We start from the raw sequence: 20,605 nt of genomic DNA, 5'->3' as shown, positions 1-20,605 counted from the left end.
GCCACTAAGCCGCTTATCTGCTTATCCGCTAAGCCGCTAAGCCGCTAAAAGCCGCTAATAGCGCTAATCTGTTAAGCCGTCAATGGGCTTGCTTCGCAAGACGAAAAAACCGCTAGACGAAGAGACTCGCGGAACGGATCCTTTTCGTCTTGCGAGGCACCACTGTATATAGTCTCGGAGGCTAATCAGATATAATCTTTGTCAATTTCACTCCTGCAGCAAAGGTTCTTGCCAGTTTCACTGCTGCTCTTTTCAGCCTTTGCAATGGGACTCGATAATGTGCAGCTGGCACTGAATTATCCAGGGCTAGCAGCTAGGTACACAAGCCTTTGTTCGAGACAGCGAAGGCGGGAGACAGGCGTGTGCATATTCTGTGGACAGAAAACAGCACCAAACTTCTGAGGAAACCAGGGGACAAAGTTCCACATATCTCTGCCTGGATCCAAAAAGTGATGAGTGGAAGGAAATAGTGCTCTTTTGCGAACGTGCTAAGAGAGAGGACGCCACACTAACTATAAGGGGTAGGCTCTATAGCAATCCTCTTGTGAAAGGAGAACATGGATTTAGTTTTCCTCTTCTCATTCAGTGCTCTGAACAGCTCTTCCACACAAGGAAGAAGGGCATTTTTGGGATCCATCCCTCACTGCAGTTCCCTTGCTTGTTGCAACCTTCCATGGGTCTCCACTTGCACACATTACAAGCTGGATCCTGAACACAAACTGGTTCTGACCTGATCTTCTAAAGAGCGAATTCTGAGTCTTCTGCTATGCTGCCATAGAAATTAAATCTGATGAGGACAGGAATGTTAGCATTGCAGCTGTACTGTTGCTGTAACCAGTTAATACCGAGAGTATTTCAGATGTAGTAATAGTCCCTTAGAAAGAGCTAATATGAAATATTTCAGTTAATTTCTTTCCTTATGCAACAGCATCAGGCCAGAGAAGCTGCGGTGAAGGAGGAGCAGAATTTGCAGTCTAGGAGCATCAGTCTGGAATGGCTGTGTGCAATCCTTTAACCACCAACCGTTTCCCCTCTGCACCTCCCCAGCTCCACTTATGAAGCAAGCCTACTTGTGGGTGTCCTGGCTGGAGGGGCAAAGGTGTGGGGGAGGAAAAGTGGCTGATGAGAGAAGTAGGCAGAGAAAGATTTATGCACGTGATGATCCATTAAAAATGTGCAGATAAGTGAATTCATTTGCAAACTCCTCAGATACATTAAAAGGCACCATCCAAAATGATAATTCATTTGAGTTCCTTGAGTCTATCTTGAGGACGCCATGAGACAATCCGCTGTACATTTTCAGAATCAAGTAAGTATTTTGACAATTGCTTGTCATGCTGTCCAAATGCTTATTCTACAGCAATAGGATAATTATGGTTATCTTTTCACATCCCTCTGAATGAGATTTCTCTCATTCAGCCTTGTCCTTTTCAGACTTGTGCTTTTAATGGCTTCATCTCTACACCCGGTGATTATTCAAAAGAAAAGGCTGTGCCCTAGTCAAAACAAAGAGTTTTGATGAAGAACAAAAGAATCAGGGAACAAAAAATTCTGTTTTCCTAACCCGTCTATCATGAGACAAACCTGTTTCTGAATGGGATGTGACTGCCTGGGTTTCCTCCCCAAAATCAGGCAATGCGCATGCTCATGAAACAAAACCCAGGCCAAGCACCACATCACACATACCTAAGGACACCTCCCTCTCCTGGCGTACTATATCAGGCCTCCTGGAGAATGATCGCAACATGCCAGTCTGCGCTATCAAACCTCTTGAATGGATGCAGTCCTATCACTCACTCGATCGAGACCAGGATGCTGAGTCCAATCAGCTAGCAGTATCCCCAGAAAATTTACCAGCCTGGCCTCCAGTGACTATAAATGAGGTCAAAAACCTCATTATGCAGCTAAAAAACAATAAAGCACCAGGCATTGATCACTTGCCTCCAGAACTCTTGAAATCCAATATTGATTGGTGGGCACCCCTGCTTGTGGTAATCTTCTCACTTATTGACTCATCTGGTCTACTCCCAGATGCCTGGGCCACAGCGGTATATTCAAAAAGGGCCTCACATCTGATCTGGCTAGCTACAGACCAATCAGTTTGTTACCTATAACTAGTAAACTATATGCAAAGCACTTCTATAACAAACTAGCCGACTGGATAGACGATGAGGCTATTCTCACCGAAGAGCAAGCAGGATTTAGGCAAGGCAGATCCACTCTAGATCATTGCTTTGTTCTAGCATATCTCATAGACAAGTAAGCTAAGAAACCACGTGGTGTGCTTTACGCTGTTTTCATCAATTTGAAAGCTGCATTTGACTCAATTTCGCAAATAAGACTCTGGGATAAGCTGAACTCCTCAAGTATAGACAAAAGACTACTGTACTTGATCAAATGCTTATATGAAGATACAGTGTTGAAAGTGTGCTGCTCCACAAATGGACAACTTACAGCATCTATACAAGCCACAAAGGGAGTCAAGCAAGGGTGTATCCTAGCCCCGGCACTGCTCAACTTGTAAACCCCTAGCACAGTTGTTACATGGGGCTCAGATCTAGACAGGCACTCACCTTGCATCTACGGAAGCTGTCCAATCAAAGTTCTTAAGGCAAATTTTCTCTGTACCACCCTGTGCCCCAAGCACATCATTGCGCACAGAGGCTAATCTTCCCTCAGCAGAATTACGGATCTGGCCTAGGACACTTAACTCTTGGCTTCACCTAAACTCAAATCCCCCCGGTCTAATATCCCTAGTGCTGCAAGATTGTCACAAGAGCGCCTGGACTAAAATTGTCTATCAAAAACTTCACTCTTGTGTTTTATCACCACAACAGCTACTCACTTTGGGTTTTAGTAAAGCAAACAGTCTAATTTGTCAACGCCTAAATGATATCAAGCGCCAGAACAACTTGGCCTCAATAAGGAAATTTTGCCCATGGTATGCCTATTTTCCACCTTCCTTCCCATTTTGACTCTCTGGCACCCTATCTGCATAACCTAGCAATTCTAAAATATAGACACGCTTTTACTCTCACAAGATTGAATGTATTGCCCTTGGCTGTACTTGAGGGACGATTCCAACAGATTCCACATGAAAAACTCTTATGTCCCTGTGGAGATGGCAGTCCCAAGTTGGTGGCGCGTGCCCTTCTGGCTTGCACTCTTGATTAAGACATGAGGAATGAGATTATCACCCCTCTTTTATTGTCCATTCTAGGTCGCTCAAGCACTGCCACAGGGTCCTTTCTCTTGGCAGATCAAGATGAGCAGGTGACAGCAAAGGTTGTAAGGTTTTTAGCTGGGGCAATCAGAATAGGATCCACTATTTGACTATTGATTCAAAACCCTAAAATGTATTTTAGATAACTGACTTTTTATTTCTATTCTTTGTATATTGTATTGTTGTTTTATTGCTATGGCCAATAGCTGACGCAAATAAAGATTCATTCATTCATACCCCAGAAGCTTTTGCTCCTTACAGCCTTCTAAAACAGGTTGCTAGAAGCAAGCAGCCAAGTGGGGGCCCTTTCTTGATTGATTCTGTCCTTCTACAGTACCGAGGGAGAAGGCATTTTAAGACTGGTTAGGGTAAGGCAGAGGGAGCCAATGTGATACCTTCGAGACATTATTGGACTCCAGTTTCCACATCTTCCCCAGCCAGCATACTCAATGCCCAGGGAAGACGTGAGCTATGGTCCAACAATATCTGGAGGGCCCCACACTGGGGTATGGCAAGGGGATGATGACCTCTGTGACACTGAGGTATTCCTCCAAAAGAAACCTTCTCCCTGCAAATAATGGGCTTTGGCAAGACAAGGTGCAGCCTGTTCGTCTTCTGCTGCCAACCACAGATACTGGGCCCTTTGCCCATTCCCCAAACCACATGGGAGCCACTGTCCCATGGGGCTTCCATGGGGCTGGGATAATGTTCAAGTGACCCAAACACATAGACATGAACGGACGCCATAGTGACTTTAGCTTCCTATGGAGTTTCTGAACAGTACTCACACACTGTCCAGCTATGCCATGTTTAAAACTGCTTTTAATACTTCCTTCATTTTCAAATGTGATTTGCTCAGTGGCCCAGGAGGTCTCGGGTGAGAAACACTGGACCAGAGGTTATGAGCACAAAGTGCTGTTTTGTAGCCATGCCATGTATACTGAAGCAGAAAGAAAGAGGGTGCAACTCCACAAAGGGCTGATGCAGGAATATATACTGATGCTTCAAAAGTAATTACTATGCACCTTTATGGAAAACTGGAGACTACAGGATAAATCTCTACAAGAAAATGTGATACTTAATTTTCTTATTTTAAAAAATTCTATGAGACTGTATTTGAGCGCTTGGAAGGAGAGGGAGAGAGCGAGTGAGGAACAAGGCAAGACAGATAGAAATAGAGAAACCGCTAGTAGTGGCTCTTTCAAGATTTTTGTCAGCTCAAAGGTTCACTTCTGGTTCCTGCCCTGAGACCACGCACAGACTAGAAACATCCCTGATCCACATATCCAGACTTGCACATGAACTTACGGTAAGTATGCACAGTCCAAGCACAGAGAGATTTATTCTGCTGGGCTGCGTGATAAATTGCCAAGGCACAGATTTATATAGCATAGCAAACAAGTACAGTGGTACCTCTGGTTACGTATTTAATTTGTTCCAGAGGTCCGTTCTTAACCTGAAACTGTTCTTAACCTGAAGCACTACTTTAGCTAATGGGGCCTCCCGCTGCTGCCGTGTGATTTCTGTTCTCATCCTGAAGCAAAGTTCTTAACCTGAGGTACTACTTCCAGGTTAGCGGAGTCTGTAACCTGAAGTGTTTGTAACCTAAAGCATCTGTAACCCGAGGTACCACTGTATATGTATTTGTGGCTGCAGAGGTGAACAATGGGAACCTGTCTCATTTTACCTAAGTCTGGCACTAACACCTTCCAAGCTTCAGGGTTAATTTCTCTTTTTTTGCTGCAACTCCCAGCCCCCCCCCCCCCGACCACTAGCCATGCTGGCTGGGGCTGATAATGGGAGCCACAGTCCAACAACAACTGGAGGGTAAGGTGTTGGCTACAGAGGCAGTTTTAGCTCAACAACTTTGGGTCTATCCAGAGTGTAAATGACAACTATCCAGAGTGTAAATGACACACCACTGTGTCTCCAGTTACTATGGGCAAGGACACTGTGGTTCTCCTAAACAAAAAACATACCTGTATACGAGGGTCAGGGAACATTCCTATATGATACAATGGATGAACATTCTTGAGCTCTGTCTGCAATTAACAGCAGCCAAGTTGAAAGAAATCCACATAATTACAACCTTGCTGCTAAAAAGACTTCTGCTACAGACACACTTTCCCAGCTAAACACTTGCTGTGCAGCTCACTGTTGTTAGTTATAAATAAAAATGAATGGAGGGAGAAGTTTTGTACACTACAGTGGTACCTTGGGTTACATATGCTTCAGGTTACAGACTCCGCTAACCCAGAAATAGTACCTCAGGTTAAGAACTTTGCTTCAGGATGAGAACAGAAATCGTGCTCCAGCGGCACGGCAGCAGCAGGAGGCCCCATTAGCGAAAGTGGTGCTTCAGGTTAAGAACGGACCTCTGGAACAAATTAAGTACGTGACCAGAGGTACCACTGTATTAGTGTTTTTAAAATCTTCAGAACTCAAAAGACATACAAAAGATCATCAGTTGCATCTGAGTAATTTCTGTCTCTTAGCTTTTTCCTGGCTCCTCCTGCATCCCTTGGCCCTGTTTCACTTGCTTCCTTTGCTTCCCACACTATTTAATGTTTCGAGGAAAACATGCAATATGCAGATTCAAGGCTCTCCACTATAAGTCCTGCCTCCATTAGTGCTGCCAGGTAGGAGGGTAAATATCTGCAACATTACACTGTCTGAAAGTGAAGAACTCTGCAGGGTAAAATCTGGTTTAAAACTACTAAGCTGTAAATTATATATGACATTGTATTTTTAAAGCCCTGTTTTATGTATGCACACAAAGTGTGATGCATCTACAGTTATGTACTCATCATTTTTATGAATGTTATTTTATGAGTCATTTAGTGTGCATTTTGAACAGCTGGTTTTAAATTGTTGTGTTTTTATCATTTCATAAGCTATGTTGAAGGAGGGGGGTTGTATATCCTATGAAGAAGAATTTAAATGGGAAATAAATAAGTAACATAAGATAAGGTACCATGTGGTTGCTTTGAATGAAGCACTTCAAAATTGTAAAAATATAAAAGCTGCAGCACACAGATAAACATGTAAAATTTGAAATAATATGTGATCCACATCTACCTGTCACAAGCAATGCCATGAAATTCCTATGGGGATTTTGAGATGGATAATGAAATCAAGGAGACTGCAGTAATGGAAGACTTCAATTACTCCAATATAGACTGGGTACATATGTGTTCTAGTCACAACACAGAGATTTTTTTATTTTTAAGATGCCCTAAATGATTGTACCCAGAACTTTTGGTGATGGAACTGGCCAAGTAGGTGCACGTGTGTCAGGGTGGAGCACACAATCCTGGACTTAAGTGGTGTCCGGAACCTGGTGTGAGATTTAAGCGTTGTTGTACCAACCGGGAACAGTGACTATGCGCTATCAAATGCAACATGTATGAAAGTGGACATTTGCTGGGAAGGTCAAACATGGTCACAAGTGATTTGAAAAGAGGAACTTTGTAAAAAGGACATTGAAAGGCAAAAACAAGGGAGTGAAGTTTCTCCAAAAAGCTTGGGGGTTATTTTAAACCATGGTAATAGAAGCTCCATTAACATGTATTCCACAACAGATCAGAAAAGGTACACTGGGGCCAAGAAGATTAACAAGCAGAGTCAGACTGGTTAATGAGCAGTCCCTCCCATCAAACACCTCCACCACCTCCCCCCCCCCAAAAAAAAATATATATATCCGAAGCAGGGGATTTTCCAGTGCTGTTAACAAAGCATTTACCTGTGGCCAAATAGATGATGTGAAAAAGCATGTCCTTGCCTTGAACCACATCCACCACCACGTGGGAAAAACGGCTGTTGTCTTCCATGAAGTAAGGAAAGGGTGAGATGGGCTGGATCACTTCATGCATCAAAATAAATTTCTGGGCATCTTGGAGATTCCTCTCTGTCAGATTCAAATATGCACCCTGGTCCATGGTGCCACACTGAAAAGGCATAGGTTTTCTACTATTGTCATAATAAAAGATTTAGCGAATGAAGACAAACCCTACATATCCCTAGATAAGAGAATCCCCAAGCTAGTTCTTACATAAATTTGTGCAGTAATGACTGGTCATTGAGCTACACAATGTACTTCAAAGAAAAATGTTTTTCCACACTGGCAAGTCATTCATACTTCCTCTGCAAATATATGACAAAATAAATATAGCAAATAATACAATTAAGGGCAATGAAAGAAAAAAGGCAGGAGGAGGGTTTTTTTGGTGGCCATATACATGCATCCCAAATATATGAGAAGAGAATGTAGGGTTTTGCCAGATGCCTCCTCCTGCAGCTGCAGCAGCAACTCTTCAAGGGCCCTCTTCTCTGCCATGGGGCCTTGCCTGAGACAAAAGCCAGGGTGGAGCAGGAAATTCCTTGCCAAGCTCCATCTTGCCAGACCAAAGAGAGCTGGCCGGAGGCAGACCGTCTTGCTGTGTTCTCTCAGGCTGATTAGGAAGAGGATGACCTACATATCCTCAAATTCCAAAGGGTCTAAAATCATGCTCAGGTTGAGGGTAGATATGTCTACATGTTTCCACACCACCTTTCTCCTGCCTGTTCAAAGTTGCCTCCTTCCTTTCCACACAAGAGGCATGCAGAGGAGGATAACAAGCAGAAATAATTGCCCCCCCCCCTCCTGTTGAGCAACCTCAAGGTTTCCCTGCCTTCATGTTGCTTCTGGCACTTGTACTTATCAGCCAATTAGTCACTGATGACTCTGATGGCTCAGATAGGACATCTTCCTTTTTTATTTTTCAAAACTGTTACTGGTGAGTTAGTTTAAAGTTGTTGTTTTTTAAAGAATAAAATGCTGCATGTGGTTACATTTAAGCAATCTTTTCTTTAAAAAAAAAAACAACCTACTTTAAAGAACAAAATCAAGTTGTGACGTTGGTCTGAGGAGGAGTGGGGTTCATGATGTCATAAGGCAGCAGCTAACCCACAGTTTGTCTGAAACAAGACAACTGTTTCATAAAATAAAGTCTTTAAGCTCTCTTTGGCTTTTAATACTCAATCATTTTGTTCTTTAAATGAGGACTGGGTGTCTTGTTCGACATCTGAAGGGGAGAAATTATCCAGTTCTGTATCCACTTGTGACTTCACTTGTGTTTGGACAGAATAATTTTGTCTCCACAGAGATGAAGTTGGGGAGAACTTGCTAAAGCCTCCATAATAAAAATGGGCATTCTGCGTTTGCACACTGCCTACTCAGATTCAATGATATTTTTCTAAGGACATTCAAAGAGTACCATGTCCTTTCAAAGTTTTTCTTGCATTCCTGAGTGGGGGCTGGGAGACACTTGCAGAGAAAGAGTTGTACTACTGGTCTCATCAAGCCTCATTCTATTGCTCTTAACCTTCCTTAGAGGCTTCTCCAAAGCAGGAATTTCCAAGATTACCTCACGATTTTAGGTGACTTTTGATGGCAATTCTAACCCCAGGTCTTACCACCTTTGGCCACTGGTTTACCAATCCAAGACTTCCCAACCAGACACCCAGTGTATATAAGAAGCAGATCCTGAAAGGGCCACGGGTAGGCAAACTAAGGCCCGTGGGCCAGATCCGGCGCAATTGCCTTCTCAATCTGGCCCACAGACGGTCCAGGAATCATCGTGTTTTTACATGAGTACAATGTGTACTTTTATTTAAAATGCATCTCTGGGTTATTTGAGAGGCATTGGAATTCGTTCATATTTTTTCCCCACAATATAGTCCAACCCCCCACAAGGTCTGAGGGACAGTGGACCGGCCCCCTGCTGAAAAAGTCTGCTGACCCTGTGCTAGGCAGTGCTTTTTTCAGGGGGTACTCAAGTGTACACAGTCCTGGCACCTCTTTTTTGTTGTTAAAAAGTGTGGCACTTAGAGTAGCAACTTCATGGTGAGTGAAGTTTTTCTAGAAAAAAGCACTGCTGATAGAGCTATGCCACAACTTAGAATCATAGAATCATAGAGTTGGAAGAGACCTCAAGGGCCATCGAGTCCAACCCCCTGCCAAGCAGGAAGCACCATCAGAGCACTCCTGACATATGGTTGTCAAGCCTCTGCTTAAAGACCTCCAAAGAAGGAGACTCCACCACACTCCTTGGCAGCAAATTCCACTGTTGAACAGCTCTTACTGTCAGGAAGTTCTTCCTAATGTTTAGGTGGAATCTTCTTTCTTGTAGTTTAGATCCATTGCTCCGTGTCCGCTTCCCTGGAGCAGCAGAAAACAACCTTTCTCCCTCCTCTATGTGACATCCTTTTATATATTTGAATATGGCTATCATATCACCCCTTAACCTCCTCTTCTCCAGGCTAAACATGCCCAGCTCCCTTAGCCGTTCTTCATAAGGCATCGTTTCCGGGCCTTGGACCATTTTGGTTGCCCTCCTCTGGACACGTTCCAGTTTGTCCGTGTCCTTCTTGAACTGTGGTGCCCAGAAATGGACACAGTACTCCAGGTGAGGTCTGACCAGAGCAGAATACAGTGGCACTATTACTTCCCTTGATCTAGATGCTATACTCCTATTGATGCAGCCCAGAATTGCATTGGCTTTTTTAGCTGCCGCGTCACACTGTTGGCTCATGTCAAGTTTGTGGTCAACCAAGACTCCTAGATCCTTTTCACATGTACTGCTCCCAAGCCAGCTGTCACCCATCTTGTATTTGTGCCTCTCATTTTTTTTTTTTTTTTTGCCCAAGTGCAATACTTTACATTTCTCCCTGTTAAAATTCATCGTTTGTTTTGGCCCAGTTCTCTAATCTGTCAAGGTCGTTTTGAAGTGTGGACTTCCGGTCGGCGCCAGCGCTTAATGGCAGTCCTCTCTTCGATCTCCGGAGGAGGACTGCTCCACGAGTTCGGGTCTGACCGCTACGGCGAAGCGGGGACCCCTAAAATCACAGGCGCGGAAGCCTGTGAACAAGGAGACTCGGTGGGCACCATTTGCGCCCCCCTTTACTGTTAAGGAGCCTTTTTAAAGGCTCCAGAGTGGCATCGGGGTACGTGCGGTGCTGAGAGTCGCTACCCAGCCCGTGGAGTGAAGCCGCGTCGCCATAGGCGGAGAGCGCCGATTCCTTCCTGAAATTTGGACTGAAACTGAATACCCGTAAGTAGGATTGGAAACCTTACTGGGACTATAAAAATATTTTAAATTTGGCGGAAATCAGGGACGGTAAATAAAGGAAGTCTGCCTCCCCCGGACTGCATGGCTTTTAAAGCAACGGAATTGGAAAGCTGCAATTGAAGGAAAAGTAACTTTGAATTTTTGAATTATTTAACTTTGGCATTGAACTTTAACTACCCCCCCAGCAAGCAGGAGCGGGGGGGGAAGAAAAGGGAATTTGGCTTAACCTGCATGAGAGAAAATTTAAGTGATTAATTTCTGCTGTCTCCGACTCTGGGAACAGACTGCCTGGGTGAAGCACTTTGACAGGAACTGTCTGACAGAACCTGCTGCAAAGCGGAGAGCTCAAATGGATACAATTTTTGGGACTCTATAGAAATAACAGTGTTGCAATTAGAAGATTGAAAGTTTCTTTGTTAAAAAAATTTTCCCCCAAGAGGGCTTTGGGTTTCTTTGTTTCTTCTGCTTATTGGATACAATGAACTGCTCCCTCTAGAGGGCTGAAAGGCAACAGTTGTAACTTAGACTGTCAAAAAAAAAAAAAACAAGTCACTGGATTTTTCCATTTAAGAGCTGTTCCTGTGGGAACGACCTTGGGACATGAGCGGCTCCGCAGAAGAGATAGCAACAAGATCTAAGGTTAAAGCTGCACAAAAGAAAAGGGGCTCAATATCAGGCTTACTGCCAACAGGCACAGCTGGACAGGAGAAAGGAATAAACGTATTCATGGATTCAGTGACTCAAGCACTACTCAAAATAAATGAATCTTTAGAAAATTTGACTAAGCAGAGCACGGAGAATACCAAACAACTGACAGAACTTACAACAAAATTGGATTTAAATACCAAAAGCATCACATCTAATACAGAAACCATTCAAGAAAACGCCACAATCCGAAAAATTGCAGAAGAAGCTAAATTTACTGCAGAAACCACACAGGAAAGTTTAATACCAGTCTGTAAGAAGCTTGACCAGCATGAGGCGGCCTTGTCTTTGTGGGAGATGCAGAGGAAAGAGAAGAATTTGAGACTTAGGCTGGTCCCTTAAAGTGAAGGGGACAACCTAGTGGACTTTCTCACAAAAGAATTATCAGAATTTTGGCAGGTAAACTCAGAGGAAGAAGAATTTAAGATAACAACTGCCTTCAGACTGGGCAGAAGGCAAGGCAGGAAGATCCCAAGGGATTGTCTGATAACTCTGAGATCTAAAGAGGAAAGAGATAAAATATTAAACTTGCATTACCAGAGAACTCTTCAGATTGGAAATGCTTCTGTGCAAATTTACAAGGACATCCCAAAATACATTCTGGAGGTAAGAACCTACTTTAAGAATCTGGTTGACCTGCTGAAGAAGAATAACATACCTTTTAGGTGGGAATTTCCACAGGGTTTGTCTTTTAACTTCAAAGGAAAGAAAGTCAAAATAAGAACAGTGCAAGATAAAGAACAATTCCTGGACAGAAACGAGGAGGACCTTCTGAAAGGAGTGTTAGATTCGACCTCTGATACAGATCTTGGAAACCTGACATTTGGACTTAAGTCACCAACGGAAGAAGAACAGCCGCAGGGAGCAGCTGGAGGTAACTAATTAACAATGTCTCTGCAATTTTTAACCTGGAACTGTGATGGACTGAACCTTCCCAGAAAAAGGCGTGAGGTTTTTCACATCTTGAAAAGAGAACAATTGGATTTGATTTGTCTACAAGAAACCCATGTGACAAGGGCACATAGAAGATTACTTATAAATAAAAGATTAGGACAGGAATTTATTTCATCAGATAAAGTTAAGAAAAGAGGAGTGGTGATTTATGCAAAGGAAAAATTGGCTCCAAAATTGATCTTTAAAGATGAATATGGAAGAATTTTGGCAATTGAGATACAAATCCAAGGAGAAAAATTTCTGACAGTGGGCATCTACGCACCAAATGAAGGGAAGGCAGAATTTTACAAGAAATTGCACGAGACATTAATGGACTATCTGGATTACAAGGTGATTTTATTAGGAGATATGAATGGCATGGTTTCTACAAATATGGATAAAGCACAAAGACAGGTGGTCTCTAAGGACGGGAGACTACCTAAGACCTTCTTTGAAATGACTGAAAACATGGACTTGATTGATATCTGGAGAACAAGAAACCCTCTTGAGAGAGAGGGAACATTCTTTTCAGAGGCACAAATGACATGGACAAGAATAGATCAAATATGGACTACTAGTGGAATGGCTCCAAGGATAAAAAAAAGTGGAAATCTGCCCAAAGACATGCTCCGACCATAACGCAGTGAAGATGGAAATGAAACTGACAACAGCTGGTTCCTTCAGATGGAGAATGAATGACACCCTATTTAGAGATGTGGAGATTTACAAAAAGGCCCAAAAAACCTTGAAGGATTACTTTGAGATAAATCTGAGGACAGATGTTGAGAAAAGAGTGATCTGGGACGCAAGCAAGGCCGTGATGCGAGGTTTCCTAATACAACAGAATTCTTTAAAGAGAAAGAAACAAAATGAGAAGAAAGATAAGATTCTGGAAAAAATAAAAGAAGGAGAAAAGAAACTGAGGTCTAAACCAAAGTCTCATGAGATTCTGAGAGAAATAAAGTTTTATCAGATGCAGTATATGGAATTGATGAACCAGGAGATAGAATGGAAAATTAAGCAAATGAGACAGAGGACATTTGAATCAGCGGACAAATGTGGGAAACTTCTAGCATGGCAACTGAAGAAGAGACAGAAATTAATACAGTCACAAGCTTGGAGGTGGATGGAAAGAACATTTTTAAACCAAATGAGATCAGCAATTGCTTTCAGAGCTATTTCAGGAGATTATATGCACAAGGGCCGGAAAACGAAGGAGATATAGAAGACTTTCTTAAGAAATATGGATTACAAAAAATTTCGCAACAAAGTATGTTGATTTTAAATGAGAAAATAACAGATCAAGAAATAGAGGGTGCCATTCAAAACATGCAACTAGGGAAATCTCCAGGACCAGATGGACTAACCTCCAGATACTATAAAGCATTGAAAGAATGGTTAATACAGCCGCTTAAGGAGGTTTGTAATGAAATATTAGAGGGGAAAATGGCACCTGAATCGTGGAAAGAAGCATTTATTACACTTATACCAAAGACTGAAACTGAAAAAAACCAGATCAAGAACTACCGCCCTATATCATTACTTAATGTGGATTACAAAATATTTGCTGACATTTTAGCAAAAAGACTGAAGAGGGTGTTAATGGAGAAGATTCATAAGGATCAGGCAGGCTTTCTCCCAGGAAGACACTTATCAGATAATGTAAGGAATATAATTGACATTATGGAACTGCTAACTGTAAGTATTAATACAAAGGCAGTCTTAATTTTTGTGGACGCGGAGAAAGCCTTTGATAATATTTCTTGGAACTTCATGAAGAAGAATCTCCATGGGATGGGGGTAGGCCAAAGGTTTGAAAATGGTATAGGTGCAATATATTCTGAACAAAAGGCAAAGCTAATTGTAAATAACGTGGTTACTGATGAACTTTCTATAGAAAAAGGGACACGGCAGGGGTGCCCAATATCCCCATTACTTTTTATATCAGTCCTGGAGGTTTTGTTGAATATGATCAGGGGGGACCAGCTGGTAAAAGGAGTTCAGGTCGGAGCCAAACATTACAAATTGAAGGCATTTGCAGATGACTTAGTATTGACTCTACAAGAGCCAGACACTAGTACAAAAAGAGTTTTAGAGTTAATTCAAGTCTTTGGTCAGGTGGCAGGATTTAAGTTGAACAAACAAAAAACTAAAGTTTTGGGAAAAAAAATAACAAATGTTGAAAGAGAGAGATTTCAAAATGAAACTGGGTTAATGGTGGCAAAGAAAGTAAAATATTTGGGGATTAACATGACATCTAAAAATGTGAATTTATTTAAAGACAATTATGATAAATGCTGGACAGAGGTAAAGAAAGATCTAGAAATATGGTCGAACTTGAAGCTCTCCTTGTTAGGCCGAATCGCAGTGATCAAAATGAATGTATTGCCTAGAATGTTATTTTTGTTTCAGACACTACAAATTGTGGATAAACTAGATTGTTTCAAGAAGTGGCAGAAAGATATATCTAAATTTATCTGGCAGGGCAAAAAGCCCAGAATAAAATTTAAGATACTTACTGATGCAAAAGAAAGAGGGGGGTTTGCCCTGCCGGACTTAAGACTGTACTATGAATCGGCAGCTTTCTGCTGGTTGAAAGATTGGCTACTTCTTGAGAATGCAGACATTCTGGACCTGGAAGGATTTGATAATAGGTTTGGTTGGCATGCATATATATGGTATGACAAGGTTAAAGTTCACAAGGGTTTCAAAAACCATATTGTTAGGAAAGCACTATATAATGTCTGGATTCGATACAAGGATTTGTTGGAAAATAAAACTCCTAGGTGGTTATCACCTATGGAGGCTAAGGAGGTGAAGAAACTTAACATAGAATCTAAATGGCCAAAATATTCTGAAATTTTAGAACAAGAAAGTGGTGAATTTAAACTACAGAGTTCTGAGAAAATAAAGTCTAAGGTACGAGATTGGCTCCATTATTACCAAATAATGGAAACTTTTAAACAAGACAGGAAAATTGGCTTCCAGGTGGAGAAATCGAAACTGGAAACAGAATTGTTAGAACCCAATACTAAGAATTTATCAAGAATGTATAATTTGTTGCTGAAGTGGAATACAATAGATGAGACAGTTAAATCAGCCATGATTAAATGGGCACAGGACATTGGTCATGACATTATGTTTGCTGACTGGGAACAGTTATGGACCACCGGTATTAAATTCACGGCATGTAATGCCTTAAGAGAAAATATTATGAAAATGATTTATAGGTGGTACATGACCCCAGTCAAGCTTGCGAAGATTTACCATCTGCCCAATAATAAATGCTGGAAATGTAATGAGACTGAAGGTACCTTCTTTCACCTTTGGTGGACCTGCCCAAAGATTAAAGCCTTTTGGGAAATGATTTATAATGAAATTAAGAAGGTACTTAAATGTACCTTTCACAAGAAACCAGAGGCATTTCTCTTGGGCATGGTCGGTCAATTGGTGTCAAGGAAGGATAAGACTTTTTTTATGTACGCCACTACAGCAGCAAGGATTCTTCTAGCAAAGTATTGGAAGACACAAGAACTACCCACACTGGAAGAATGGCAGACGAAAGTGATTGACTTTATGGGACTGGCAGAAATGACCGGCAGAATCCGTGACCAAGAGAAGGAGACGGTGGAGGAAGATTGGAAGAAGTTTAAAGTATATCTTAAGGACTGTTATAAAATTGAGGAGTGCTAAAATGTCAAGGGGAAGGAAGATGCAGAATTACAGCTGAAATTGTTTGATGATTTAAGGTGAAATCGAGAAAGATAATAAGTTTTAATTTAATTGGTAAAAAGGGTTGCTGAAAAATTGTAAAACAAGGATGCAAAAAGGAGGAGGTATGGGGAAGTCCGAGAAAGGAGGGTTATGAAAATGAGGTTAAGAAATGATATTTTGTGTGTTTGTTTGTTTTTGTTAATGTCTGTATGTTGTTGTTGTTTTATTTTAAAATTGGAAAATCAATAAAAATTATTATAAAAAAATAAAAGGTCGTTCTGAAGTGTGATCCTGTCCTCTGGGGTGTTAGCCACCCCTCCCAGTTTGGTGTCATCTGCAAATTTGATCAGGATGCCCTTGAATCCATCATCCAAGTCGTTGATAAAGATGTTGAATAAGACCGGGCCCAAGACAGAACCCTGTGGCACCCCACTAGTCACTCTTCTCCAGGATGAAGAGGAACCATTCATGAGCACCCTTTGGGTACGGTCAGTCAGCCAGTCCCATGCCAGCTTGACCCATGTAAACCTTTGGGGTCAAAAATAGTGCTTTTGGTGAGACAGAGCTTTCTTCTTCAGTTGTGAGCATGTTCACCCCTTCCCAACCCATTAACTATAATTGTTTCTCGGATTTTCTGTTACTTTGGATTGATTTTTTATTTAAACGTGTTTTCTTCCTGAGGACTGTTTTGAGGCTCTTAAATATACATATATTGTTTTATTGGCTTCAAAGCTTAGCTCTAAAGAGAACTACACAACATTGCAACTTTTCAAACAGATTCTATTGAAAATTAATGGATTTGGTTCCTGACCTCAACTCAGGATAGGTATGAGAAACAAGAACATAGCAAGTACACTGATGGAGTACAGTGGCTCCTCTTTCTAGGGCCATTTGTATGCACCCACACGGATGTCAATGTGTGACACATGTCACTCAAAATACCCAAATGAAGCTGATTTTTAGCAGCATGTTATCATTAGAGGTGTACATCAATGCATGGTAAGGACAGAGATCACAACTGTAGTTGGACAGAAATATTTCCCTGTAGTCATAATGAGTACAGAGCTATCTCCACTCTTGCAAAACAACTAATCCCGTTTTAAATATCGTTTTTATAAATTTATTCCCCCTTATTTTTGATCTCTGGAGTACACTATAGTTCAGAGTTAAAACTGGATGCATATTTCCAATTTAATGAAAAGATTTACTTGCAGGGTATTAAGGGTAATTAATATAACTAATGAATAAACTGAAGTGATGCAAACCAGTAGTTTTTGCTGCTCTAATCTTGCTCCCCTGATCACATGCTCCATAATGCCCAAGTTGAAACATGGAAAAATCACCAACCCTCGGGGTGGTCACCTGCCATGTGCAATGTGCTGCTTTGGGTGTGCTTCCTTCTTAGTGCAGAAATGCCCTCAGTGATCTCTGAGGATGGGACATTCTGGAGCTTGTTTGTATCAGGTGATAACATATCATTCATTCAACCAATGTAGAGGCATGGAGGGTAATTACAAGACCTCAGAGGATGCTGCTTGGAAGGCCATTTGCTTAGAGCCTTGCAGAATATTCATCCATTTATCACTGTACACACACTCTCAAGTCACATTAGTGGGAATGATGGCTCGATTTGCTCATGTTTTATTCAGTCCACAGCCACATTGCCCGTGAGGGTCTGCCTTATTCCCTTGTCTATATTAATGTCACCCATTACCAAGTGGCTGCTTAGGAAGATTTCTGCCCGTTGGCTCAAAGTGAAGTTGGGCACACCACCTTCTGGTGAACCCTCACAGGGGCATTTCCTATAGCAATTTAGATAGAGCTTCTTTCTAATCATCCCATCATGACAAGGAAACTGGAAGTATGCTGGGCTGAGACACAACAATCCGCCCATCATCTCAGCTACTTTTTAAAATGCAATAGCAGTTTAAAGACAATTCATATGATTCAGTACCTCCCCCCTGCCCCCACCCATTTCCCTCCAAGTACCTGAAAGTTGGGGTTAGGGTTGGGGTAAGGCAGCCAAGCAGAGCGGGAGTTCTCTTGGAACTTAAATGGCCCACTGAAGACCTGAGTTATTGCAGTCATGTTGAATACACAAACGGCTGAAACGGCTATGCTGTTCCTTAAAAAAGAAGAAGAAACACACACAAGCAACACCACACACAAACAAAAGATGAAGTACTTCAAGCAGACTGAAATACAACTCTTTCCCTTCACAGCTATAAAAGGGCACTGCTAGCATGTTAACAAAGAGGTGGGAAACCCAAGGTCCTCCTTGTGCTGCTGGACTACAGCTCCTGATCAACAGCTGGTTGGCAGATGCTGATGTGAGATGGAGTCCAACAATATCTGAAGAGCCACAGGCCACCCCTGTGCTAATAGCCACATGTAATTCATCTGTGAAAGAAAGAGGCAAGAATGGTGTGGTTTGCTCATTGTCAATTTAGGGGTTGGCAGGGAGAAAAGGCATGCTCGCAGGTGCAACATCTTACTTCATTTGTTTGTCCAAACCCCTCAAAATTCTGGATCTAAGGAGGGCTGAAAGCTCTCTCTACTTATCCAGGATTTTTTAAAACAACTATCACCCACTAACATAAATTGAAATAATGAAATCTGCCACTCTGAAGCTAATAAAAACTGTCTAGGTGGTGTGTTGTTCGATAAGAGATTGAGTGTTTGGGGGGGGAGGCTCGTTTAATTTCATTTTACACAGGTTGTACAATGACAATAAAGGTGTTGTTGTTGTTGTTGTTGTTGTTGTTGTTGTTAGCTTCCATTTAGTTCCAGCGTCACTACAGAACAGCATCTCTATGCTTCTTGACTGACTAGCCTGTGTGTATCTTAAAACACATTAAACATTTGTTTAAGATCATCATTGACCTGGGTCGGCTAATTACCCAAAGGTTCTGCCCTCCAGGGAAAGAGATGGCACAATGTAGAGCTCCTAAGTAGGAGCGCTTTCAGTTGAGTGGCTCAGATACAGGAGCAAATTACAAGCTGGTGCTGTCAGAAAAGCACAAGGAAAACTAGCTCAGCAGAACAACAGATTGAATTGGAAGTTTTAAGAATATTGTTAAAAAGTTTAGCTGAAGCAAGATAAAAGATCTTCAGTGCTGAGTGGAAGCAGATATGGAAGTACTTCAACTAAATAATTTATGGGGTAAAACACCAGCATTATATTTCTTTCTAAGAAAAGATGTAGACAGGAGTTGGTAGACTTTTACACAAAACATTCTGTTTAAGTGAAACTGTTAGAGCAATCCTACTCCCTAAAAAAAGTATTCCACTACAAACACTGGGGCTACCACAACTACCAGAAAGAAGTTGATTTATATAAATTGCATTGGCTTCCAATTCAATTCAACATGTTGTTCATTGCCTTTAAAGCCCCCCCCCCAAACCCCCAACTTAGGACCAAACTTATTTAAAGGACTGCCTTCTCCTGCATGACCTTGCCTGGACACTCAGATCTTGGAGGTCGGTCCTGTTATTACAGAAAAGGTCCTGTGCTGCATTCTCAGCAGGTGAAGCTCAGCTGGTGGGAACAGAGGACGAGGTCTTCTCCTTTGCAGGCTCTGGAACTTGAGAGGCCCTCATGGGCCCTCCTTGATGACATCTGAACAGTATTGCTCTTTAGGGCCTTTGGCCTATTATCAGCTGCTCTCCCACACTACATGATATTGATGCTGCGCTGTGGTGACTATAGGTGTTTCCTTGCCTGCTTGTTCTTATGCTTCTTTTGTTTTAAAAAAAGGATCTCATGATTGTTTTTAATGGACTTGTTAGTAGCACTGAAGATTCTTGATGAAGCCGAAAGCACAGGAGACAAATATTTCAATTAATAAATAACTGCTCCCTTAGACATATAATCACAGACTCATAGAATTGCAGAGTTGGAAGGGACCCCTGCGGTCATCTAGTCCAACCCTGCAATGAGGGGATCTCAACTAGATCATACATGACAGGTGCCATCCAATCTCTGCTTAAAACTCCTTCCAAGGAAGGAAGTTTCCATTTAGTTGTGTTAAACTAAAAACTCCATCAACAAAAGTTTTCTGGTTTGAGAAGTTTGCCTGCCCTCAGGTACCTGCACTTCTATAAGCAATGGATGGATGTATTTCCGTCAACACTTCCTATTCCGTTCCTCCAAGAGCCCTTGTCTCAGAATATTTTCAGTATCAATTCTATTTCCCAGGGGGAGCAGGCAGCACAACTCTTTTCTCTAATTCATTCTGAATATTCTAGAAATAAAAATATTTCATAAACTACATACATATTAGTGGTAAAGATCCCGTAGATTAAGTCCAGTTCTGGCAGGAAGAACGTACTCTGTAATTCATTGTAGTAAAATGGGATTTCTCCAGGGCGGGAGCAGTTCAAACGAGCTTTCATGAAGGTGGTCCAGGTGTCCTCCAGCAGGAACCTGCCTCCAATGTCATTCTTGCAAACTCGAGCAGCTCGGGAAAAGACTATTTTGCCACAGTCATACTCCACTGCGTTCTCTCGGAAGAAGAAATAGACGAAGTTCCCAATGTCATAAGAAGACACAAAATTTGGTTCTGAAATGCATCGATAGACAAAATATCAGAAAACAACTATTTTCAAAAGGAGAAACAAATGTTACACTGGACTGCTGTTGCTGTTTAAAAGCCACATCTACTTGTGATTGTGACAATACCTATCTGTACATTTAAATTGTTGATGCTTTATTTATTATTTTATCCCTGTTTAGGGAAGCTTTTAATACATTATTGTACTTTAATATTTTGTTGGAAGCTGCCCAGAGTGGTTGGGGAAGCCCAGCCAGACGGGCGGGGTATAAATAAATTATTGTTATTGCTGCTGCTGCTGCTGCTGCTGTTGTTGTTATATCCTGCCCTTCCTCCTAAAGAAGCCTAGGGCATGACTTGAGAATATT

At 41.7% G+C, this 20,605-nt stretch overlaps 1 protein-coding gene across 2 annotated transcripts in view; it reads right to left on the bottom strand.

The window, feature by feature from the left end:
• SEMA5A (semaphorin 5A) overlaps nt 1–20,605 on the bottom strand; it is a 169,582-nt gene that overhangs the window by 31,114 nt on the left and 117,863 nt on the right. For both annotated transcript variants that reach the window (XM_081872623.1, XM_081872624.1), the window contains exons 8-10: nt 19,961–20,246; nt 17,674–17,809; nt 6,966–7,170 (exon numbers count right to left, since the gene is read on the bottom strand). In XM_081872623.1, the coding sequence (XP_081728749.1) occupies nt 6,966–7,170; nt 17,674–17,809; nt 19,961–20,246 (627 nt within the window). The remainder of the gene's footprint in view (nt 1–6,965; nt 7,171–17,673; nt 17,810–19,960; nt 20,247–20,605) is intronic.

Source organism: Podarcis erhardii, assembly GCF_964252035.2.
Source record: "Podarcis erhardii genome assembly, chromosome: 8".
In the NCBI taxonomy this organism is placed as follows: domain Eukaryota; kingdom Metazoa; phylum Chordata; class Lepidosauria; order Squamata; family Lacertidae; genus Podarcis; species Podarcis erhardii.
Note: the sequence above shows the minus strand (reverse complement) of the source record. Positions and strands in the feature narration are given on the sequence as shown.